This window comes from Mustela erminea, chromosome 6 (assembly GCF_009829155.1).
Source record: "Mustela erminea isolate mMusErm1 chromosome 6, mMusErm1.Pri, whole genome shotgun sequence".
NCBI classification, from domain to species: Eukaryota; Metazoa; Chordata; class Mammalia; order Carnivora; family Mustelidae; genus Mustela; species Mustela erminea.
This window is the reverse complement of record NC_045619.1, coordinates 93,839,793-93,862,814: the sequence shown is the minus strand read 5'-3', so window position 1 is coordinate 93,862,814 and position 23,022 is coordinate 93,839,793. Positions and strand designations below refer to the sequence as shown.

General features: G+C 56.9%; 3 protein-coding genes and 2 long non-coding RNA genes across 18 annotated transcripts; 2 read left to right on the top strand and 3 right to left on the bottom strand.

Annotated features, from left to right (window-relative positions):
* Positions 1–19: 19 nt before the first annotated feature.
* Positions 20–7,002, bottom strand: SLC26A10 (solute carrier family 26 member 10). 7 transcript variants are annotated; one of them, XM_032348781.1, is made up of 18 exons: positions 6,613–7,001; positions 5,996–6,106; positions 5,238–5,395; positions 4,915–5,079; positions 4,499–4,651; positions 3,685–3,767; positions 3,397–3,544; positions 3,174–3,287; positions 2,204–2,281; positions 2,018–2,113; positions 1,581–1,687; positions 1,406–1,475; positions 1,217–1,333; positions 1,045–1,078; positions 883–911; positions 731–785; positions 443–612; positions 20–189 (listed from the first exon to the last, which is right to left on the bottom strand). In XM_032348781.1, exons 1-18 carry the CDS (start codon positions 6,953–6,955, stop codon positions 151–153), a joined length of 2,070 nt encoding a protein of 689 aa, XP_032204672.1. In that variant the 5' UTR covers positions 6,956–7,001; the 3' UTR covers positions 20–150. The 7 variants fall into 7 exon arrangements, 6 of the variants coding, with proteins under 6 accessions (XP_032204672.1, XP_032204670.1, XP_032204669.1 ...); XM_032348779.1 differs by having other exon boundaries at positions 506–612; positions 724–785; positions 883–965; positions 6,613–6,999; XM_032348778.1 differs by having other exon boundaries at positions 883–965; positions 6,613–6,999.
* On the top strand, positions 960–2,508 carry LOC116593984. Its single transcript, XR_004287021.1, has 2 exons — positions 960–1,240; positions 2,213–2,508. It is a non-coding gene; the product is annotated as an uncharacterized LOC116593984 (long non-coding RNA).
* A 1,917-nt stretch (positions 7,003–8,919) lies between the features above and the next one.
* Positions 8,920–16,495, bottom strand: ARHGEF25 (Rho guanine nucleotide exchange factor 25). Of its 4 annotated transcripts, XM_032348785.1 has the most exons (16): positions 16,116–16,324; positions 15,717–15,831; positions 13,248–13,462; positions 13,021–13,116; positions 12,871–12,947; positions 12,162–12,228; positions 11,864–11,967; positions 11,610–11,679; positions 11,406–11,495; positions 11,229–11,321; positions 11,036–11,086; positions 10,766–10,843; positions 10,372–10,572; positions 10,047–10,227; positions 9,601–9,812; positions 8,920–9,296 (listed from the first exon to the last, which is right to left on the bottom strand). In XM_032348785.1, exons 1-16 carry the CDS (start codon positions 16,212–16,214, stop codon positions 9,186–9,188), a joined length of 1,860 nt encoding a protein of 619 aa, XP_032204676.1. In that variant the 5' UTR covers positions 16,215–16,324; the 3' UTR covers positions 8,920–9,185. The 4 variants fall into 4 exon arrangements, with proteins under 4 accessions (XP_032204676.1, XP_032204679.1, XP_032204677.1 ...); XM_032348788.1 differs by lacking the exons at positions 13,248–13,462; positions 16,116–16,324 and adding an exon at positions 16,415–16,495; XM_032348786.1 differs by lacking the exon at positions 10,766–10,843.
* Positions 16,496–16,608: 113 nt separating this feature from the next.
* Positions 16,609–20,007, bottom strand: DTX3 (deltex E3 ubiquitin ligase 3). Of its 4 annotated transcripts, none has more exons than XM_032348794.1 (4): positions 19,927–20,007; positions 18,833–19,587; positions 17,644–17,861; positions 16,609–17,312 (listed from the first exon to the last, which is right to left on the bottom strand). In XM_032348794.1, coding segments are annotated over exons 1-4 (1,050 nt in total). In that variant the 5' UTR covers positions 19,928–20,007; the 3' UTR covers positions 16,609–17,236. The 4 variants fall into 4 exon arrangements, with proteins under 4 accessions (XP_032204685.1, XP_032204684.1, XP_032204683.1 ...); XM_032348793.1 differs by having other exon boundaries at positions 18,833–19,568; XM_032348792.1 differs by having other exon boundaries at positions 16,609–17,861.
* Positions 20,008–20,255: 248 nt separating this feature from the next.
* Positions 20,256–22,702, top strand: LOC116593983. Of its 2 annotated transcripts, none has more exons than XR_004287019.1 (3): positions 20,256–21,500; positions 22,222–22,268; positions 22,612–22,702. It is a non-coding gene; the product is annotated as an uncharacterized LOC116593983 (long non-coding RNA). The 2 variants fall into 2 exon arrangements; XR_004287018.1 differs by lacking the exon at positions 22,612–22,702 and adding an exon at positions 22,450–22,535.
* Positions 22,703–23,022: the final 320 nt, after the last annotated feature.

The following is a 23,022-nucleotide window of genomic DNA, read 5'->3' as shown; positions in this document are numbered from 1 at the left end:
TGGAGAAGGGCACCAGGGATCAGTGTGCGGACACCCAGAGGTTCACTTCATGAACCCCAGAGGTGCTCAGCCTTGTTTTATTAATTATAAGAAGTAAGAGGACTCCTCACGCACATATTGTTGGGGCCCTCCACGCTGCTGATGACTGTGTCAGACCCACACTGTGCAAGTCTTCGGACCCGTAGTCTCCTGGAAAGAGAGAGGACATGTCAGGAATAGTTTCAGTGCCCTCCTCCCTCCCTCAGCATTTGGCAGTCTTCTGAGGGCACACCACTCCACTCCTTAGTTCTTAACTCCTTAGTTCTTCACACAGAGCTGGTCCCCGTCTCCCTGGCTTAGCCTTAAATTGACTCATCATTTCATCCCCCACTCTCCCTCCCCTAGTCTCTTTCTCAGGCCTTTTCCCAGAACCCTCTGCATAGATTCTCAGCCACGGACTCACATGTGATCTGCTATATAGCCCAGCACCTCCTGGGTTTCCCTCCTGTTGCTCCTGCCCCCTCACCAGTCTCTCCAGGGCATGAGCAGCTGCATCCTGGACACTGACGAACAGCTGTTCTGGGGTCACTCTGTTCAGGAGTCCTGCCTGGGTCAGTGTCCCCAGTACTGAGGCTGTGTAGAGAGGCAGGCCAGGCCTGTAGGTCTTAAATCCATACCACGTCCTTTTCCCTCCCCCACGTCTCTGGTCACTCCCCAGTCTCCAGGTCCCTCCAGCCTCCACACCTCTCACCATTACACTGAGCCAGGAGAAGGTGGATCCCAGCATCGAGGCATCGGCTGGCCAGCTGCGGAGAAGGAGAGGGGGGTCAAATCCTACGTCAGAGGGTATGCATGGGATGCTAACGGGACTTTCTCCTCGACCTACCTGCCCCAATCCCTCACCTGTACCACTTCTCTGGCTCCAGCAACATCTGCAAAGGTGAGACCACTGCAGTCTAAGACCACCACCCTGACGGGCTCAGCAACTAGGATGGGAGAAGGCAGGAGTGGCCAGATGCCCCACAGGGCACATGCCCAGTCTCCCTCCTCGTCATCCCATCTCACCTGCATCGGGTGGGCCATCTGTCTTTGGAGCCTCCTGTGAGTAGAGAAGGGCATTTACCACCTCCAAGACACCAGCATGAACGTGTGCCCTGTAAGCAGTGATCTCCTTCAGAAGACCCACCTGCCTCCCTCTCCCGGAGAAGCCACCCTCCCCTCTGACCAGGTCTCTCACCTTTCCTCCTTCTCCAAGCCCCAGGTGCCACTCCAGGGTGCGGCGAAACTGCCCACGGGTCCCAAAGTAGAGGGGTGCTGGGTAGCTCAGGATGCAGAGCCCCGGGACCTTGCAGAGCTAAGAAGGCAGAGGGTCAGAAAAACACCCGGGGCTGGTCTTCCCTTCCCTCGTTGTCCATAGTCAACCCACCTTGTGGCTCTCTCTGAGTGGCCTGTAGAGCTCCGTCCCCTCAGCAAGTCCAAGTGCCAGGCACTGCACCCTGGGTGGGAAGCTGGGGTCAGATTCCCAGCCTGGCCTGGCTGGAGAGTCACCCCAAGCACCTGTTCTCTCCCCACTGTGCTTCCCGGCTCATCTCCACTCGCACCTCTGGGTACGGCAGATCACAGTCATCATGGAGAAGACCACACCTATGGCCAGGCCTAGGTCCACACTCAGGATCACTACGGCCACCCATGTGACCATCCATACAGCCTGCGGGACAGGGGTGGGAGTGAAAGGCCAGGCCGTCACTGCTAGGGAAAGAGGTGTGGTGCCTGCCAAGGCAAATGATAGGAAGGGATGGCCCAGGAGAAGGTAGAAAGAATGACAAGAGGAAGGGACAGGATTGACTCAGCGGGGAAACCCCACCCTCCACCCTGTGTCTGGGTAATGGGATTAGGAGGTAGGCTTGTTGCAGTGGGGGGGGGCATGGGGGGGGGCTACAGAATGTAGGACCAGGACAATTAGCTTCAATCGAGGGCAGAGGCTGGGGATGCTGGGAAATGGGAGGGGGCAATCTGGAGTAATGTTGCCACTTCTCACAAAGTCCATGCGGCTGATGCGCCATAGCTGTGGCAGTTCCTGCATCTGGAAGAACATCTGGCGCATGCTGGAGATGTTGATGCAGGCCAGGACAGCCTTGGGGCAGAGAAGGCAAGCTGACTGCCTCAGTGTCCTGGAATATAGCCACCCCTCCTGGCTACCCCCAATAGCTCCTCTGTTCCTTACCTTGGGCAGATAATAGAAGAAGGGCCCCAGCCACAGCAGCACTGAGAGGACAACTATGCAGGAGAAGAGGCCTGCCAGCTAGAAAGGAGGAGGGATGGAAGCCGAGAAGCAAAGGGATCTCATGCACCACTGTGAGGGAGCTGGCCGCCCTGCCCACTTTACCTTGCCTTCCCTGGAACTCTCCCTCCTTCCAAATCCCTGTCCATGAAGATATTCCTCAGTCTTCCACTCTCTTCTTGCTACTTTGCATCTCACATCTACTTTTCCCCTCTCCCAATTAAATGCCTCTCATTTGCCGGTCTCTACGTAGATGTAGTTCAATTTCCCTATTTTTGAAGCCCATGTCCATCTTAAAAGCCACTGTTGGATGACCCTAAAAGCAGGCTCACCACATTCTTAGGGGACCAGCAAAGTAGGAAACCAGAAATATTAGGGGGAGACTTTCATGTGTGATATGTCCCATGGGGGGGGGGTGTGGAAATCAGAAGTTTGTCTCTCAATTTTATTTCACAGTTCAGTTTTGTTTTTATTTTGAGTTACATGTGGGCACTGTAAACTGAGTGCTTAGTGTCTACAAAGGTCTTTTTTTTGTTAAAGATTGTTATTTATTTGACACAGAAAGATCACAAGTAGGCAGAGAGGCAGGGGAAAGCAGGCTCCCCGCTGAGCAGAGAGCCCGATGGAGGGCTCCATCCCAGGACCCTGGAATCATGAGTGAGCTGAAGACAGATGCTTAACCCACTGAGCCACACAGGTGCCCCAAGTCTACAAAGGTCTTAATGGAACTTAGTTATCTTCTCTCCATCTCCTACCTAGAAATTCCCACCCCATCCCTCTCCCGCACAGACTCCTAACCGCCTCTCTATGGCTGCCCTCTGGGGAATCTACCCATCCTCCACCTGTTTGTTCACCACCACCCATCCCCCTGGATACCTTCCCGCCCTTCTCCTCATCCAAGACATGCTCTTACCTGTGTGTTCCCACCAGCATCCACTAGTAGGCTGGTGGTGGCCAATGTGGCGGAGTTGGGAAAGCAGGAGAAGAGGGAGGAGATGAGGTTGGAGACACCATGGGCCAAGAGCTCCTGGAGGGATGCAGTGAGATGAAGAGGAGAGAGACAAGGGCATAGGGAGGGCACATCAGATTAGGGGGTTGTGTCCTGAATGAATTGGGGTCCTCAGTCCGAGTCACACCTGGTTGGAGTCAATAGTGTAGCTATACTTGTCTGCATAGATGGAGGCCAGGGAGGCGGACACAGCAAAGGCAACCAGCGCGATGGGCAGCGAGTCAACCAGAATCCTGGGCAGCTCAGCCAGGTTAGGGAGGCGAGGTTGGGGGAATCTGGAGAGAGAGGGATCCAGGGTGAGGATGGGTTGGTCCTAAGAAGGATATGGGGAAGACAGAGAAAACAGGGTGGGGTGGGTCAAGGGGAAGTGCTGGGTGGGAGAAATGGGAGAAGAGCAGGCTCTCGATTCCCTTACCCTCCAGGCAGCAGCCCCACTATCTGGACGTTGTATCTTGTGTCCAGGGAAGAAGTGAAGCAGAGCACAGAGGCCAGAAGCACCTGGGAAAGAGAGCAAATTAGGGCATGACAGGAGATGGGCTTCCTGGCAGAGACTAGAAAGAGCCTCACGGAGAAAAAGGATTCTAAGGCAACTGTTAGTTGTTTTTGGAGGCCCAGCCCCTGGCGGCTCTGGGATGTGTTTGGGTTGGGTGCCTGGCCGCCCATTTAGAGTGCAGGACGGTGGGGATGGGAAAGAGGAATGATGTATATGCGAGGTTATAGAAAGAGATGGAAGAAGAGGGACTCCCAGGAGGAATGGTAGACATCAAGAAGTGTACCGAGCCATTCTAGGTAAGAGAGCTGGGATATGTCTCAGCATAGATGGCATATGGGTGGAGAGGCAGAACACTTATTTAGTCGGGGAGAGAGAGAAATGTAGGTGGGCGTGGGAAGGTAGAGAAACTGAACAGTGAACAGCGAAGGACCGGGTGAGGGCAGAGATGTGAGTGGAGAGTGCCGTGGCGAGCGACACCGCAAGGGAGCGCTGTAAGCAGGAAGAAGGCTTTGTAAGAGGTCCAGGAGAGGCTCCGTGCGAGAAGTGAGTGGGGGATTCCAGAGGGTCAAAGTGTTCTGGGAAGAGGCCTGGAAAGGGATACGGATGCGCAGGACTTCTCCTCTGTAAACTCGCTGCATTCCACGAGGGGGCGGCAGCGGCCAGCTCCTTCCCGATGGGCAAAGGGCTGTGTGGTGCAGGGTGCAGGGCGCACCCCCGACCCGGGAGCCATCCTCACCATGACGATTTCGCCTGGGATCGGGGTGGGTAGCTTGTCCCGGAATCTCACGTTCAATTCTTTGACGGGCACGAGCAGCGCCAGGCTGAGTGCCGAGATGGTCAGTTCTGCCGGACTGCTCCGGGGCAGCGCGGTCAGCACAGCGGCCAACGTCTGCGGGCAGGGGCGGTGAGCGAGGGCCGGGTGCCGGGTCTACTGTCCCCAGCGCGGACCCACCCGGCCGAGGCAAGGCCTCCCGGCTCCCATCGGGGCTTCCACCACCGCAGCGACCCTCTTTCAGCCAGTGGTTCTAACTTCCTTCCCTCCGCCCCCGTCACCCTCTATCCCTCCACTCGCCGTCCTTCCTTCCTTCCTTTCCGGGTTTCCCTCTTCCCAAGACCGCCAGAAGCCGCTTCTCCGCTGTTCTCCACCCCCACCTTGAAGAGAGCGAAGCAGCCAATCTGGCGCGGGAGGGGCAACCCTAAAAGGCTGGGCAACTGGGACACGAGCACGTGCAGCGCGGCCCCGCTGGTCAGCGCTTTGACCACAGGCTCCGACAAAAAGGTGGACAGGACGCCGAGCTGCAGCGCGAACATGCCCAGCTGCAGGGGAGGAGATGCACAATCACTACCGGAGTAGTAGCGGACCCGCGGGAGCGCACCTCTCCCGCCTACGCCCGCGCAGGACACGCGTCCCGCCCCCCTCTCCTGGCCCAGTTCCCCAGGGACCCCAGCGTGGATCCCGCAGGATCCTCCCTCACCATCAGCGCCCCGCTCCCGAAGGCTAAGGCTGCAGCCGCCCCAACCCGCTGAGCGTCCAACTGTTCCCTCTCGATTTCACTCAGGTTACCCCCGAGGGGTTCCGGCACCAGCCGCTCCACGGCCGAGCCCGTCATGAGGCTGAGTACCGCGAAAGTTCCTAGGGCCGGGGAATTCAAACGCAGAGATCACCAGCCCTGCCGCCTAGGGTGCGGCGACCGCTGAGGCTCCGCGTCCCCGGTCAGGCTGCTGCGGTCAGATCCCGCTCTCCTGGAAGGCTGCTGCGCAGGTGAAGGCCAGGGGGCCGAGAGCTAGTGCAGCAGCCCGGAACGTGCCCGGAGGGAGGCTAGGAGAGCGCGCCAGCCGGCAAATACTGCCCCCTAATGCATCACACTCCTCCTGCAAACGCCCCGCGGACCTCGCGCTCCTTTGGGTAACCGCGCATCTCTGTTCCCCTCTTCCATCTCCCGGAGATGTTCGTTTAAACCTAATCTCCTGGGGGTGAAGTAAAGTCCGAGGGCACTCCCTTCTCTTTGCACACACTCAGCACCAACCCCCACCCCCTACCCCCCAATCCCCGCAATGGCCCAGCAAACTTTGCTTAGGTCCCAAGTTCCCGGCAGGAAAACGGCAGAGGCTGGAAGGGAAGCAGGGGAGGGGAAGAGGGGAACAAGAGCTAAGGAGCTCACAGGAACCCAAGCCTCAAACCCCTGTCCACTGGCACCCCACAGAGAAGGAGAGGAGTCACCGGGTCGCTCACCAGTGGACAGATGTCTCCCAGTACCCAACAAGGTGTAAATGAGGACGGGGAAGAAAGAAGTGTAGAGTCCGAACACTGGAGGCACAGAGGTCAGGAGGGCAAAAGCCATGCCTAGGGGAGAAGTGGAAGGAAAGATCATCGGGGTGTGTGGTGTGGGGGAGGGGGTGGCTGGGGGAAGGTGACCAGCCTCCAGAACGCCACCCTTCCTGTGCACACTCTCAGAGGCTGGCATGGAGACGCTAAATCATGCCACATGAGGGAACCCAGGGGTTAACAGGCCTCCGTGGGAGGTCTTGGGGCGGACAAGGTCACAGATCCGTGTCGGCCTAGACGAGGGTGAGGGGGGTGGCGAGCGTGGGGGAAGCCAGTATTGTGCCTCTCCAGTTCCCTGACCCGGAACGTGTCAAAGACTTCTCGAAGGATTGCGCAAATGAAGGAAGCTGGGGGTAGGGATCTGATGCAGCTCGGCAGTCCTTACCCGGTACTTGGTCTCAGATCCTGTCTCCGAACCCTCAGCCACATTACCCAATCTCTCGCTCCTGGGTTTCCAGCCTCTGCACCTTCCCGACGCCCTCCAGAGCTCGGGCCCCAGACGGGCAGGTATTGGGGCCGCTCACCCTGGGGCACGTGCACGATGCCCACGGTCACTCCGGCCACGGCATCCCCGAGCAGCCAGGCCCGCCAGCGGTAGTGGGGCAGCCAGCGCAGAGGAGGCAGCCGCGCCAGCAGCAGGCGCCACGCCCCCGGTCCGGAGCAAGCGCCAGGCAGCCGCCTCCACTGTCTGCACAGCCGGGACCAGCGGGGCTCCGAGAGTAGGTCCGACTCCTGCTCTGCGTCCCCGAAGAGTTGCTGGAACCGAGCTTCGGTGAGAGGTTCCCTGAACTTGGCGCCCAGAGGGAACTTAAGGTCGGAGGCCTCTCCCAGGCCTGGGCAGGCCCTGGCGTCCGGTAGCCCACTCATTTTGCCCTTGGCCACCTCCAACCCCGCCTAGTCTTAAATACCCCTCCACCCTCTAGCCCTGAGTCCCGCCTCCCTGAAGCAGGGTCCAATCCCGCCCTGCAGGGCGCCCTCTCTTGGGGACCATCAACGGCCCAGAGACTGCAAAGACTTGGGGAGAGGGCGTCTCTATGTTAGGCGTTTCCTGAGACAACCTCGGCGGGATCGCTCACTCTTGAGCCTACTGGGGTGGGACGAGGGCGGGGTAGGGGTGGCGCGGGTGTATGGAAAGGTGTAGGGACTAAAGACAAAGGCCAAAAGACCAGCGCATTCTGAACACCCAGGTCGCACTTTTTCCCACTTCTAAGCCTTTTGATTCTGGCCATCCGGCTGCTGCTCCTTTCTGCGTTGGCCCTCTGGGAGGAGATAGCTTGCTCCTCTAGAGTGGCCCATCATTCCTAGAGCCTCTGCATTCTCCCCAAGAAAATTCAGCGTGCCCCCCTCAAAACACACACATGCCTCTCCGCCAGACCCAAATCTGCATGGGGTATACAGCTTGCCCCAAGGAAATGGAAGGGGCTCCATTGGCAGAGCAGCTTTGAAGCCTGCTAAGATGGGACTCGGCTACAGTAGAGCCCGGGGATGACGGAGAACTACCACCCACACCTCTGCTGGGAGCCGGGCCTAACTTCCCAGTTCAGGGCCTCAGGGGAAATACTGAACTGAGAGCAAATTTTGATTTTGCTTCTTAAAAGCCAAAAAACAAAACAAAACAACAACAACAAAAGAACTTGAAGTGCCATTTATTACATTCAAGTGCTATTTACAAAGTTGGCACTCAAAAACACATTTGTGGTTAAATTAAGTTCAAAAGGGTCATGCACCCACCTCATGAACCTCTGTGGTCCCTCAAGAGATACAAAAGTTCTGAGCTCCAGCATCCTGCTATTTTCCCCATCCCCTCCTCCATTTACAAGAATACTTGGCATCCCTCCCCATCACCCTCTGGTCCCCAGTCCCTGACCCCAAAGCCCTGGGTGTGGGGTATAGTGAGGGTGGGTCTCCCCTCTTCAATTCCTCCTATTGTTCCCCAGAAGTCTTATCTGGGCTGTACGTCCTGTCCCCCCCTGAAGAGGTCCCTCCCCCCATTGTCGGCCAGAGGGACCTCAGGCCCACAGGGAGGCTCCAGCTCCTCCTCACCCTCCCACACCAGCAGCCTATTGTCTGCTGAGGAAGCCCAAGTACACGTGACCAAGCCCAGGGGACGAGTGGACACGGTGGACACACCGATGCCCAAGGACCCAAGACAGGGTGTCTGGATACGGAACTCTGCATGTTTGGCTTTCTCCATCCCAGGGGCTATCCCAGAAATTGGGAGGGATGAAGACCCCTTTGAGCTGTCCACTCTTGGGTCTGTACTTGAAGAAGACTCCCTTCCTGCTCACTACGGATATGCCTTGTGACCTCGCAAACTGCAAAAAGAAGGAGATCCAGGGCCAAAGAGGGCCACAGACCCCAGCATCCTCTCCACATCTCCCTTCCCACTCAGCTGAGCATGGAGGCCTCAGAAGGAAAGGTACTCGGGCATTTAGTCCTTTAGAATCTGGATGTTGGGGGAATGGTGGGAAGTCACACTACACTGGGCTTTCCAGTGGAGACTAGAATGGAGGCCAGATGGGAGAGAAAGCAGCCTGGGAAAGAGGAGGATATATCACGGATCTAGGGTTTCCCAAGCTCCAGGTCCAGACTGCCAGATGGCGCAGCTGCAGGTGAGGGACAAAAACAGCGACACCTTTTGTCTTCCACCCTGTGTCCTCCTCTCACCAGACCATCCACAGGCCCAGCGGATTTCTCCCCATCACTTCACTCCTCTTCCCCTTCCCTCTGCCAAGACAGCAGCCTTAGTGGTATCACAAAACCTTTAATCTCAGAAAACTGGAAAAAAAATCAAAATCAAAACCAATCATTTTTACCTGGCCCCTGCCCCAGCCCTCCCACCCACCCACCCACATATCCTTCTTTGGGGGGGACCCATGACGCATGCATAGGGGTGGGAGCTGAAGGAACCCATGTTCCTTAAGCAGAAAGAAGTCTTTTTGAGTCTAGGTATCCTGCGCCAAGTCAACACCACTCCCAGCCTCGCTGCCCCCTCCAGGCACATCAAGAAGGAATTCCAAGGTGGTGCCAGAAGGACTGCCCTGAAGTTCTCAGGAAATAGGGTGGCTGGGTCAGCACCACCCCAGGCCTTCACCACTTAGAGCTCATCTTCATCCAGCTTGGCAAGTCTGGCTTGGCAGGGAGGGGTGTCTGGAATTGGTGGAGCTGGAGGAGAGTCACGAGGGGCTCGGGGGATGTCACTGTGGGCCTGAAGAAAGATTCATGTCAGAGGAGGAAAAAAGTCTAGGAATCCACCCTCACTCCTTTCTTTTCAGTGTATGCCCCTAGCTAAGCCACCTCCTCTTGCTAGCCATCTTAGATCATCTAAAACCATCAGCTTCTCCCAGGATTAAACTGGAGGGGGTAAGGTAAAAGCAGGGAAGTAGGAAAGGGCAGAAAAAAGGCATGGGGTAGAAGAAAGGACTGGTATAGGGAAGGGGGATTTAGGGATCCCAGAATAAAAGAGGCCCTCCCCATTCTGCCCCTATAACAGGGGACTCCGTTCCTCATACCTGTGTGTCCAGAGGCAGGGGGGCTCTGGCCACTTCCCCTTTGGGCAACAGCAGCAGGGAGGGGAGAGAGCCATTGATGGGTGTATGTGTGCTGACCTGGGCCCGGTTTCCAGGCCGAATTCTCCCAGGACTCCCCACCCCAAGGCCTCCTGGCCGCCCCAGGCTGTTGGTCTGGCTCTCTCGTCTCTGATACTCAATGGGTGACTGCAATGCTGGGGTAAGGAGAGGAACAGGAGGAGGGTTACAACAGGTTCTTTCCCTAAAGGCTCTACACAGACCATCCTCTCACTTTGCCCTCTTCCCATGAACTGTCAGCCATTGTAAATTGCTGGGGAGGGGGTGAGAAGCTGGGGTCAAGAGGACAGGGACTAAATTTTGGGCAGAGAGGGATTTGGGAGGTCAAAGGGCTGAAGGAGCATGTCAAGGAGGGAGGGTAAGAGCTTCACCATTGAGAAAGTCCCGCTGGCTTTCCAGGATCTGAGCCACTTGCTTGATCCAGGCCTGACTCACTGCGGGGTCTGCACTCTGCAGGACATAGCGCTGGATCCCACCCTCTGGCCCTCTGGAGGTCAGCGCAAAGCGGCAAGGGTCACCTTGGAGGTTCCCCTCCAGTCCTAGGCAGCTCACCTGGATTGGCAAGTAGGAGAGAGCCCCCAGATTCTTTAGGCTGTCTCTGGTTCCCATCCCTTCCAACAAATCCAGGAGCCAGGTGTTCTCTCAGAGGCCTCACCGCATCCCAGCCAGACCCCTCCCTTGTGGCCTCCTCCCCACCTTGATGCTGCTCTTGTACACGTATCCAGCCTGTGATCCTCCTCGGACTCCCCCTCCCAGGGCCTCACTGAAGATGACAATTTGCTCGAAAAGGAAGACACGTCGCTCTCGACCCCGGGAGGACAGCAGCCCCCCAGCCTCGGGCTCTGTGACCCAGAATGTGTCCTGGCCCAAGAGCTTCCCCTGAGCAGTCAATTTGCCCTAGAACCAAAGGGTAGTGATTTTGAGAAAAAACAAAAACAAAAACAAAAAGAGAAAAGGGACTTCCTCTGATTCTCCCAACAACCGTGGAGTTGGTCTCAGGGGAGGGACAGGTCCCCCATGAGGACCTCCCAAGTACTCAGACTGGGGCCAAAGAGCATTGGGCCTCCAATTGCCTGTTCTATCCCCATACCTCAAAGCCCCGAAGTCTCCCCAGGGTCATCATGTCATTGCAGCGCTTGGGTACAAAGCACATGACCTCCACAGCTTGCTGGGTCACAGGTGAAGAGAGGAGCATTGTCATTGTGGAGAAAGAGGCCTCTTCAGAGCATGTTTCAACTCTCAACCAGCCTCCCCCTAAAAACCAGACAGCTCAACACCACCCAAGTTGCTGGGGTATCCCAGGAGACCAAAAAAATAAGGGGTATGTGGTGTGTGTCCTAGCAGAGATGGAAGTCCTCACCTCCAGCTCTTCTGTATCCATTCCAGCTCTACTATAATATTTGAGAAAATCCTAAGATGTAGAAAAGAAATACTCAGGACAGATGAAGGTGCCCAGGAAGTCTGGGGGGAGCCTTAGGAACGCTGAGGAGAGGAACGAGACAAGCAAGGGCTGTCCCAGCCAGCGGAACCCTCAGGAAATAGGTGGTCCTGACCTTGAGCAGTAGCTGGTATTTCATGATCCTCTGCACTGGTTTGATGAGCAGGTCGCTGAGCTGCAGGCGGTGCCCTAGCTGCTGCCGGAGCTCCTGGCGACAAGGACGGGGTAGTTACGAAGTCTGGAGAGCCTGATGATTCTGTGCCCCTTCCCCCAAGGTACCTCAGCCACTGACCTCAAAGTAGCTGTCCCCAAATTCTGATACCACATGCTCTGACTTGGGCTTATTCTGACAGTACACCACGTACATATGCAGCCGGCGCTCCTAACAGGGGTCAAGTTTAAGGAGAACAGGACGGGTGAGGCGAGAGAATACTTCTGGGGAGCCCCGACCCACTCCCGAGCCCCCCTCCTTCCAGGCCGCCCCCTTAAGCCTCACGTGTTTGATGAAGAGCTGAGCCAGCCAATCAGGATCATTCAAACACCGCTGTAGCTCCTCCAGGAAATAGCTGGAGGGGTTGATGAAGAAAAGGCTGGTCAAATACCCCCACCCCACTCAACTGAGAGCTGTCTACCCTAGCTGGGCCATTAAACCACTCCAGACGTTGCTCAGGAGACTGCAAGCCCATGGCTAGGTTACAGAGACAACAGAGGTATGCCCTTCCAGCTCACTTTCGGGGATCCACCACTCACTCTCGATGCCACTCATAGATTTGCTGAACGTTCCCGAACACAATCCTGTCACGGCCTCGAAGACTCTCCGGGACCCCCTGAGCAGCCATGGTGGCCATGTAACCCTATGAGATGGGTGGGGTGGGAGCATGAGTGTGGGGGGGCCAGCCTTTACGGGGGGAACCCCCACCCCCAAGAAGTCCAGGATGTAGAGGGGACTGGGAAGGTGGGACAGAGGAGCACTAAGGCATCCCCTAAAATTAGCCTTGAGCATAGGAAAAGGGCTGGGCTTAGGGCTGGGGAGAGAAAAGGGAGCTACCTCCACAATCTGCCCCAAGTCCTCCACGTACATTTTCTCTGTCTCTACCAGTTCACTCAAGACATACCTGGGAAGAGAGCAGGAGTGCACATCCTTGGTTTAGCCACTACCTCTTTCCTGGACTAGAAGCTCCTTATTACCACAGCCAACCTCAGAGGAAATTCCAAGTATTTTTTTTTTAAGATTTTTTTTTAAATTTATTTATTTGACAGCGAGAGATCACAAGTAGGCAGAGAGGCAGGCAGAGAGAGAGGATGGGAAGCAGGCTCCCTGCTGAGCGGAGAGCCCGATGCGGGACTCTATCCCAGGACCCTGAGATCATGACCTGAGCCAAAGGCAGCGGCCCAACCCACTGAGTCACCCAGGCGCCTGGAAATTCCAAGTATTAAATCTAAAATGTGAGGGACAGGGGCGCCTTGGTGGCTCAGTGGGTTAAAGCCTCTGCCTTCCGCTCAGGTCATGATCCTAGGGTCCTGGAATCAAGCCCCACATCGGGCTCTCTGCTCAGCAGGGAGCCTGCTTCCTCCTCCTCCTCTCTCTTTCTCTCTGCCTGCCTCTCTGCCTGCTTGTGATCTCTGTCTGTCAAATAAATAAATAAATAAATAATCTCTAACAAATAAATAAATAAATAAAATGTGAGGGACAGTTCTCTGGAAGTTGCACAATGGTTGGGGAGGGCAAAGATGGGGGAGTGTGTGGGGACACTTACATACTCCTTTCCAGAGCCGCCTTCTTCTGTTCCTCCTCACTCTCAGGGGCTTGGGACAGAGTTTCCTCCTCAGGTGGCTGGAAGGACAGAACATCCTAGAGTCAGCACATGGATGCTTTTGGGAAGCCATACAGACCCGTTTCTTCATACCTGTGTCTTATCTCCAGGACCCTCCAACAATGTGGTCAGCAGGGTGAGTTCTGGAAGCTCCTCTCCTGTGGTGAGAGCTGGTTCCAGCATCCAGTTCTGGGAGCCAGAGGTCAAGTGTCAGAGGTCATGGGCTGTGTCTCCCCAGCAACCAGTGGCCCCCAACCTGCCCTCTCTCCCAGTGTCCTTCATGGATTGTCCTACATGCTTTTGTGGTGCCCCTTGCTCACCTCATATGGTCCAGCCTGGCCACCGTCTGCCTCAGTTTCCACACTGAGACAATGTTTGGAATGATCCAACCATCTTCTCAGGCCACTGACTGGCCCTGGGGGGCCCGGGGAACAGGGGCCAGAGCTGAGGCCAGAGCTGGGGCCAGAGGGGGCAGCCAGACCCGAAGCAGCTGAAGCTGAGATACTCCCCTCACTGCCAGCAATGGAATAGGACTCTAATGGGGAGTGGGGGAAGAAAAGGGGCCATAGATATTACTCCAGCTCTAGATTCAGGGCTCTAGGGAGCTCCCAGAGGCTCTTCTTCATAATGCTGAGCCCTCCCCCAGGGCCCACTCTCTTGTCATTCTCATTTGATTTGGCCAGGATAGAAAATTGCACCTGGGCACCCTTGGGAGGGAGGACAGTAAACACCCGGGCTCCCAAAGCTTGGAACCTCCAGTTTCATGTGGATGCTCCCCCATATTCAGAGCACGCCACAGATATGGTTGGGCAGGCATCTGGGCAGACAGGGGAAGCTGGGGGTGGCCATCTGCTCTCCTACAAGCCACCCCCTTCCAATGGGCACAGACCATTCCCTGAGAAGGTGGGGGGGGGGAGAGCTGAAAGGCCATCTGCCACCCCCAGACCCCTCCTGCACCAATTGCTGTAATCACTATAAAAAGAAAAGACTTCTGCAGCCCATCTCCCCAACACATGCACAAACCCAACTGGGAGGGGGGAGGCAAGTGAGGAGAACTCATTAGGGTTATCTTTGTCCTGGGTCAGGAACAGAGGATCAGAGATTTGTCATAAAGCCCCAGGTAGACCCTCATCCTCATTCCTCCTCTCTGGCCCTCTTCAGATCCTTAGTAGATTCTCAGCAAAAGGATTTAAGAATGATTGGTTGTAGGCCCAGGGGGATTGTGGATGGGTTTTTCTCAGAACCCAGTTGACTACAAGATGGAGAGAAGAGTTTGCTGCCCCTTCCCCAATTTCTTTAACTTGAACTGATTAAAAATTTGGAGGCAGAAGGGATCTTGGAGATCTACTAAGTCACTTTCCTGGAAAACACAGGTACAAGTCTCCAACCTCTGAATCCCTAGGACCAGGTCTGTCTGACGCCCTGAACCATCAGCCCGCCCCCCACTCAACGCTGGGCCCTTGCGACCTCGCACTCACCACGACCCCCCCGGGCGAAGCAGCAGCCGCATTTTGCCAGCACTTTTCGAATCACGTGGGGACAGGCACAGCGACCCCCCTTGTGCCCCCCCCGCATGGCGCCCGGGCCCCCCCGCACCCCCCACCCGGGCCGGCCATGCAGGGGGAATCACGGGGGGCGGGGCGGGGACGGCGCAGGGCGCACACCCCCCCTCCCTCCTACCCCGCTCCAGGCTGGGGGAGGAGGGGAGGGAGGGAACTGGGAAGGGGCGTCCAGGGGTAGGCGGAAGTCTGGTCTGGGGGAGGCCTGGGGGCTCCGCAGAGCGGGCGGCGCGAGGCCGGGCAGCCGAGCTGGGCGGGGAGGGTTTCCGGAACCCAGTCGGTGCGGGGCCCAGGGTCCAGATGTCCAGCGGGGCGGGGAGGGATGGTGGGGGAAGCTGGGCCGGGATGCGGCAGCCGCTCCAGCTCCGTCTCTGGCCTCTCGGGTTTGGGGTGGTTCTAGGCCCGGGCAGGGAGGAGGCGGGGGCCGACTCCCCGAGTCACTGGCGCTGCGCGGGTCCCGGCCGAACGGCGAGCCGAATAACAGGCCCGGCCGCGGTGCCGCCGCGGGGAGGGGCCTCTGCGGCCCAGCTCCGCCCTCTCCCTCTGGTTTCCCCCCTTCAGCCTGTGCCGGCTCCAGCCCCAATCCTCCTCCCCCAGGCACCACCACGTTCCCACTCCACGTCCCCACCGCCTCCGCCTCTCCTCTCCAGCCTCGGATCCCCGCCCCGGGTTCCCCTCCCTACTGCCTCTCGCGCTCGCGACTGCGGAGCGCTGGGGTCGGGGGCGGGATCTGCCCAGGTCGCCCCTCCGCCTCTGCAATGGGGAAGGGTGCGGACGGATGGGCCCGGGCCTGTGCGAAGACGTCCTGGGGGCTGGGACTGTCCTTAGCCGCGCAGGGTTAGACAAGCCCCCTACCCTTTGGGGACGCGTGAATGGGGAGCTCTGTGGGGAACACAGCCCAGGTGCCGCCCTCTCTCGCCAGACCCTTCTTTCCTCCAGGCCCCAGGACTCCAGCTGAGGCTAATCACCAATTAAGGCGAAGTCCGGGAGCCCGGGCTGGCGAGGAGCCAGGGGTGGGGCGCGGGGACACTCCGCCTGTGGGGGCTCAGGGCCGGCTGATGTGGGGTACACACAGTGCATTAGAGGGCGAGAAGCGTGGAGGTCTTGGCAATTAAATGGGTCTCATGCAGATTAGATGCAAGCCTTTATGCTAATAAGAGCAGCGTTATTTGAATTCGCCACTTTGCGCAGGAGGGCAAACCGTGCCCCACCCCACCCCCAGCGTCTTACCGGGCAGAGGAGCCCAGGCGAGGACCTCACGTTCGCGCTCCCCTTTCTGGTCCCCCTCGGTACAGTCAGACTCTGTCTCGGTCCCTCCTGGCTCTAGGGGGCTTCCCTTCGGGGGCTGTGGGGAAAGACTGGTGGTAAGGAAACCACACTCCACGCCCAGCCTTGACCTCCCGCTTCTCCTTCTTCCTCCTGTCAAATCCACATTGTTGTGAAAGGGTCGCCTAGGCTGGGTTGGAGGGACGGGTTCACCCAGACCAGGGCCTTGGCCCTCTTTTGGAACTCATGGAATCCTGCGACTGCCCTTCAGAATTCCTATTTGCTGGTAAATTGAGTTGTAGGGTGCAGACCACCTGAAGCCCCCTAAAGATTCCCAACCTCACCGTGGTCCCTCTTTCTTACCCACTCCTGCCCGGGGAGGGCGCATGCGCGCAGCATGCCCCCCATGACCCCCAGTATCCGGTCCGTGCGGCCAGGGGCGGGGCGGTCCGGGGGCTTCATGCTGGACCCCTACCCTGCTCCAAGTTTCAGGGCGGAGGGGGCACGGAAGCTTGGGGGCTCGAGGCCTGCTCTCGTCCGGGGAGTTGCTGCTGTCGAATCCGCCCCCTGCCCGGCTCCGCCCCCACTCCCACCCCAGCCAAACTTCTCAAAGGGGTAGGGTTTTTGCTTTCTCTACAACCAAAGTTCAATAACAAACAAACCTCTCTTAATCCCGATCCCGACGTGGATGCGTCAGGAGCCCACTAAATCGTGCCGTTTCCCCAGGCACTCTGAAGGCAGAGGCAGGGGAGACACACAGGGATTTCCCCGATCGCCACCCCCTTCCCCTTCTCAGCAGGTTCCGCTCCCCACCCCACCCCCACCCTGGTCCACAGAACAGAGCGGGTGTGGCAGAGAGAGTTGCATATTTTACTTTATTTTTATTAAATTAAAAGCTACAGTCTGGCGGCGATTCCAGAACAGGGTAAGGAGGCTCCTTATAGGGGGCAGAGAAGAGCGGGAGACTGACGGACAGAGAGGGAGACACAGGAGAGAAAGGACAAGGTTAAGGTAGAAGGGGGACTGTTTCTGAAGAACACAATAGGCCGGCTTCTCGGGGGCACACCTCGGCCCCATTCCTCCTCCCCTACAGCGAAGTTCAGCAGTGGAGCAGTCTGTGGGGGCAGGGGCTCAAGAGACCCTCCTTCCCCACCCAGGTCCTTTCTCAGCTTAGTCACTGGAGCACAGCACATACCAGAAAAAGCCAAGGGCAATGGAGGGGGTAGGGAAATTGGGAGTATGTACAGGGGGAGGAGGGGAGAAGAGCCTGGGAGATCCCTCCGCCAGAAGGGAGTGGCTCACTGCACTGAAGCGCTTGGCCTGTGGGGGACAGGGGAAGGGATTGCCCCCTCCCTCTCTGAACTCCTTCTCCAGTCAGACTGATCCCCTGTTTGTGTGGTGTGGGGGGCAGAGGGAGAGAGGAGAACAGAGGCTTCCGCTGGGTCCTATGGAGAAAGACAAGGGCTTGGCAAAGGGGATGTCCTTCAGTCATCTGTGATACCCTTGGCTCTCAGCTCTTCTTGCACCCGGGTCAGGTAGGTGGGGTCCGGGTACCCAAACCTGGGAGCAAAAAGGAATGAAGGATTAGCTGTTGCAGCTTACTCCTTATTAGCCTCAAGCTCACCCTCATTCTGGGTGCCCCATTCCAGCCCCTCCCCACCTCCCCTAAGGATATCCAAATGGGAGATAACTTAGCCCAGTTCTCCTTATTTTTGTAGGTTAAGCTGGGCATACTGGACCAGGCTGAATGTAGAGAAACTGGGATGGAAGAGGCGGTTGAATAGTTTGGGGGTGGTCCTCTGCAGTGAGGAAGTTCCCACAGAGAGAGGGGAATATTGGAAATGGAGAGAAGGGGAGGGGCCAAGGGAAAGGAAATGAAGGAGGGTCGCACAGCTGGGGTCCCCCTGTGCAGCTGGTCTTGTGGTGGATGTCGTTCCAGGTGATGACATTCGGTCTCCCTGTGGTCATGGACGTGCCGATAGTGAAGGTGAGACGCTGGTCAAATGCTTTGCGGAACAGGGTCAGCACCTTGTTGCCCTCAGGGCAGTCCGGGAGGTAGGCCACCCTTGTGGTGCCAGGATACCGAACTCCTGGGTTTGGGTGTTCAGCCTGGGAGGAGGGGGAAGCAGAGAGGACAATGAGCAGCTGGGCATCTGAAGGCCCATGATGCCCGTGGAGGGTCCCGCTGGCCAGCTGTCTGTCTGCGCACCCCTCGAGGATGCTGATGGGGCAGCAATAGGCTGACGGCCTCTCAAGGAAGGAGAGGCTTCTTTGAAGGGTTTGGACAGCAGGAGCCTGCTTTTGGACAAAATCCTTACAATTAAAGAAGTTTTTTCTGCTGCCTCAATCCTTCAAGCTTCAATGCCGCAGCGAATGGATTCTTAAAAGTGATGGAAAGTAGCTGGTCCTTACTCACCAGATAACTCAGCAGAAGCGTGAAGACTGAGAATAACCTATCTTCCAGCCTTCCCTTCTCCACCTGAAAACGCTCCCAGTGTTTCTCGGCCTGCCTAACCTGTCCCACTTTCCCATTACTCTTCGTCAGAGCTTCCGCAGCCCTCTGCAAACCAGGACCGAAAATTACTCTTGCTTCATCGAGCAGGAAGACACTGGATAGGCCCCTGACCTCTCCTGTTTTAACCTTCCACTGTCATCAAGGTTTTCCTCTCATCAGTCTGGACCGAAGTAACATTCAGTGCTCTGTGAGGAGGGTCGGATCCCTTCCTGCTATGCCTGCCTGCCCCCGGGCCACCCCCTCCACAGACCTCACCGCTGCCCAGAATAGTTGTCGATATCCAAGTTCACCACAGAAATAGTATGCAATTCCTTTCTCTCATACCTGATATTCCCGTGTACTTTGGAGTCTGGGACAGAAAAGCTGGGCCTGAAGGGCACCTCCTAGCTCGGGGGCCCTGAGTGGGAGGGTATACTGGGAGACAGCAAGACTCCCTCTTGTCTAACAAACACACTCCCGTTCACCCAGTTTCCCTAGGTCGGAGAACACACTCGGGGTGGGGCAGGGGTGCGGGGGCCAAAGTGGAGGAAACCAGAGGGCAAAGGCAGGCCGTAGGTCTTCTTACCCCCTGGACACCGGGCGGGAAGACGTACTGGATGACGATGGTGCCGTACTTCTCATAGCTGGGCAGTAGGAGTGTGGCGTCCTTAGAGACCAGCATCCGCCCATTCTGCGGCTGGTTTCCCACCAGCTGCCCATAGAAGCGGCCACACATGGGACAGGCCTTTTTCACCTGCAGGGCCCGGGTGATGCAGCCCTCACAGAATGAGTGCCGGCACTTCTCCAATGTCTTGGCATTCTGGATCTCCCCCAGACAGATGGGACAGGTGCTCTCCTGTTCTTCAGCCTCCTCCCGAAGACGGGGAGGAAGGGGAGGGGGGAGGGGAGGAGGAGGGGGAGGAAGCCCCCGAGCCCCAGGGGGCAGAAGGGGGGCTGCTCGCAGAGGGGGAGGGGGGGGCCCTGGGCGATGCAACTCAGGGTGCTCCCCACCACCCCCCAAAGCCAGGCAGCCCATAAGCTCGCCCTGCCTCTGAGCTTTCTTCAGCTCTTTCTCAGCCTCTTTTAGCAGCCCCTTGAGAGCCTTCCGGGCCAGGTAGAGCCCATTGGGAGGGGCCGGAGGAGGGCCCTGCGGGGAAAGCTGGAGGACATAGATGTCAGAGGTCTCGCCATCTATGAGGATTGACACACGGTGCTCCTCCCGAAGCCGGGCCAGCCGGGCTGGGGTCTCCTTGCTCAGGAAGTCCCACACAGGCTTGGAGACGGTCACTTTGTTCTTGCAGGTGCCTCCACAGGCTGCCATTCTGGACAGGACGAACGACACTGCCCCCAGGGTGAAAGGGACTCAGGGTAGGGGTTCCCCATTTGACAAAACCAGTGCCTCCTACTTCAGGTTCCTTTCCAACCCTCTATTACCTCTACTATCTTAAAGTCCAACCCCCAACTCCTCCCCAAGCTCATTTTCTGTCTCCTCTTATCTTTCAAAACCCAGCACCCACTGAAGAGCAAGAAAGTTTCTATAACTTTATTACTATCATCATCTGAGGCAAGCACCAGTCTTGGTTCTCTTTACACTCCTCCCAAGATCACAGAAACCATCCCGCCCTCCTCCCTCTGGGTGAAAACTGGCTTCTTTAAAGGAAAGGGAGAACTTTTGCTCACTTTGATCCTGAAGAGCTTAGAATTGGCATGCAGGCTCTCTCTCACTGTCCCTGCTCCCTACTTGTAGGTTGTGTAACCTGGTGGGTGGAAAGGAAAAGGAGGGAAAGTGAGAAACCCGTACCCCCTTCCCACATGCCCCAGCTCAGCAGCCCGTGTAACAGAAGACTGGGAACCTGGGTGTAAATTACTGGGAATGGGATTACTTGGCACACGGAATGGAGGAAACCAATTTAAAGGGGAAAGCTGAGTTTCCCTTGGGAGGCAGATACCTGGAAAGCCCATGGACAACGAGAGCAGCAGAAATCCCTCTAGTTCCACACTCAGCTGACCAGGGCTAGGGGGGAGGGGGAGAATAGAGGGTAGAAGCTCCTGATGAGAAATGTTACCATATCTGCCTCACCCCGACTCCACCAGCAGGCCAAAAACAAAACAAAAACTCCTCTTCCATTTCCTCTCCTCTTCTGGAGAACTGCCTCCCCAGCCTCTTCCAAGTTGCTAAGGAGGGAACTTCAACATGCTAACTTTTCTCTTTTCTTCCCCAGCTCTGAGGCTCTCAAGAAAGCCTAGGGCACAGATAAGAGAAGTCAGGAAGGGAAAAGCCCACACAGAAGGAGGTCTTTCTAGCCACCTCCCTCAGATCACATGAGTAAGACTGTTCCCTCTGATCCCCAACTCCTCACCCTACCCCATATTCCCAAATAATTCAGCCCCTATTTCTAGGGAGCTTTCTTTGAGAGCTAACCCAGTCCCTTCTGCTGAAGTCTGTTTGGAAAGCGAACAAAGTGGCCGCAGCCCCTAAATAACTTCCGGTCACCTTTTAAACCCTGCCCAGGAGCAAGCAGTAAGCCTGTCAGCAAGTCAGTCTGCATTTAGGGAGGGGTGGGGCTCAGCAGGGGCTCAGCTGGAGGAGACTTCTGTTTCCCCTGAATCTTACCATGTTCAGCTATAGAGCTATACCTACAACACCTCCAAATGTAGCTCAAATAGAAAGAGGGGCCATTAGTGTGACCTCAATTCCTTGACTGATCCAAAGGGGAGCGGCTCTCTGTTTGTGCCTCCATCATAGTCCCCTCAAGGCCAGATGCACCTCTAGATTCAGAAAGTGAAACGAAATCCTAGAACCTCAGCTCATTCCCTCTATCCAAGGTGGAACACCCCCTCTCCATCAGAGGGAACCCAGGACCTAGATGTCCTTAGCCTCAAGTCCTGCTGGCACAGAAGAGGTAGGCGGGGCCACAGCTTATGCTGGGTCTCTGATTCCTCTGGGGCTACCCAGGCCGGACACCGGGCCAGTCCCTCTCTCCAAACAGAGGCCAGACGGGGGCAGCCGGGAAGGGCGAGGGTCTCTGGGGGCATCAACTGAGTCAGCCCCACCCCATCCCCCATGACCTCCTGCAAGATCCAGAGCCAATCCCCACGTCCCCCTCTCGCCGGAGCCCCCAGAGCCCCACCACTGGGTGGGGGTGCATGTCGGCCGATCGCGGTCCCCAGAACCCCCAAATGGAGGCCAAGGCAGAAGGGTGATAGGAAGAGAATCGCCCAGGCGTGAAGGGGGTCCCCGGCGCCGCGCGCGGGTAAGGAGGCGGAGGAGGGGGCGCAGGGGTGCAGGGAGGGCGCGCGGGGGGTACGAGCGGGGTCCGGGGGGCGCGCGGTGGGTGTGGGGGGCGCCGGGCTCACCTACCTCCCGTCAGCGCCGCCATTGCCGGTCACATGACTGAGGCTGTTGCTGGGATGACGGTCTGGGCCTTAGCAACAAGGGGGGGGGAGACCCCGAGAAGGTGGGGGGGCAGTTTGCAGAGGGGGGTGCAGATTGAGAGAAAGGGTAGAAGAACGGTACCCGTTTGCCCCGTACAGGTGATAATCACCGTTTCCCTTGACCCCCTTCCATCCACGAGCCCCTGCCCTTCCGCCCCAAAACAAAAATGGAGGCGCCGTCCCAGTCTTTGGAGGGAGGGGGTGGCGTGTGGAACCGAGGGTAGGAGGTTAAATCTCTTAGAGACGCCACCCTTTTCGCTTCCCCCTCCCGGGAGGGGCCCTCTCCCTTTGCTTTTCCAGCCAGCTGCGTGGCAGCTTGTGCAAGCTGGTGGTGGATGGGTGGGCGAGGAGTGTCGGTTTAGGTAGGTGGGGAAGGGGACAATTTTTTTGTGATCCTTATGCTATTGCTAGAAGGACCTTTGAGGAATAATTTGGGATGGGAAGAAGAGTCATAGTAAGAAAAGCACTGGTTCTAAAAAATAAACATACCCCAGAACTAAACTATTTCAACCCCTTCCCTCCTTGCTTGCCTTTTCCTAGATTGTTACCTTCTGTGACCCCCACAACCTGCTCCCAGATGGGTGTTGGTAAGTGCCTCTGACTTTTGTTTCCACAAACAGGGATATTGAGGCTATTGCAAAGTGGGAAGTGAGTGCATCTTTCAAAAAACGCCTTGGGGTGGGGGCTGGGGGTATTAAGTCTATGGTTCCAATAGAGTTAAAAACTCAAATTAAAAGCGGCTCTGCACTGTTCTGCTTCCCACATCAGAGAAATCTCCGCCCCCAGTCCAATTCACTTCCCTGGGGCCACATCAAGCCAGGTTTTTCCACCAGCCAGAAGACCTCCTGGCCAAACAGTACTGGATCTCCCAGGCTGGCAACTCCCCACAACTCTGGGCTGGAGGATTGGTCTCTTTCTTCACTTTCCCAGGACCCTGCTGTACTCTTCCTGCTCTCCAGACAGAAGACATCTTTCCCAGGAAGCCTGGGGAAACACCCAGTTCCTTCTTTTAGCTCCTGCCAGTGTGCTCTGAGAGGTTCAGTCACCTCTCAGAATGGGTGTGTGACCAAGCCCAGAACCCTGGGGGAAAGGGGAGCATCACGTCAGCTGTTCTCCATGGCCCCCCAACAGAACTCCCACAAAGCTGGGAGTAAGTTTTCCATTCCCATGCACACCCCTCACAACCTTTTAAGTTCACAGCTATCTATCTAGAAACCCACATTCTTAGTTAGGGGTCCAACATCTTAAAGGTCGGATCTTGTCTCCACACCCGTAAGCACAGGGCTCCTCAGAAAGGGGGTGGGGGGAGGCACGTCTATGAAGGAATGTGGATTCAATAAC

What these genes read in the sequence shown, in the direction of transcription:
- SLC26A10 (XM_032348778.1), bottom strand. Translation starts at nt 6,955, where the DNA reads ATGAGTGGGCTACCGGACGCCAGGGCCTGCCCAGGCCTGGGAGAGGCC. An exon ending in TGGGAGACATCTGTCCACTG is followed by an intron (nt 5,396 to 5,995) that starts GTGAGCGACCCG and finishes CCCCGGCCCTAG; the next exon opens with GAACTTTCGCGGTACTCAGC. An exon ending in GGCTTGGAGAAGGAGGAAAG is followed by an intron (nt 1,079 to 1,216) that starts GTGAGAGACCTG and finishes CTCTACTCACAG; the next exon opens with GAGGCTCCAAAGACAGATGG.
- ARHGEF25 (XM_032348785.1), bottom strand. Translation starts at nt 16,214, where the DNA reads ATGAAGCCCCCGGACCGCCCCGCCCCTGGCCGCACGGACCGGATACTG. An exon ending in AATACCAGCTACTGCTCAAG is followed by an intron (nt 11,087 to 11,228) that starts GTCAGGACCACC and finishes TCTACATCTTAG; the next exon opens with GATTTTCTCAAATATTATAG. An exon ending in GGAGACTTCGGGGCTTTGAG is followed by an intron (nt 10,573 to 10,765) that starts GTATGGGGATAG and finishes CTTTGGTTCTAG; the next exon opens with GGCAAATTGACTGCTCAGGG.
- DTX3 (XM_032348791.1), bottom strand. Translation starts at nt 19,955, where the DNA reads ATGCCAATTCTAAGCTCTTCAGGATCAAA. An exon ending in CTAAGCTCTTCAGGATCAAA is followed by an intron (nt 19,569 to 19,926) that starts GTGAGCAAAAGT and finishes CGTCCTGTCCAG; the next exon opens with AATGGCAGCCTGTGGAGGCA. An exon ending in TCCCGCCCGGTGTCCAGGGG is followed by an intron (nt 17,862 to 18,832) that starts GTAAGAAGACCT and finishes CCCTCCTCCCAG; the next exon opens with GCTGAACACCCAAACCCAGG.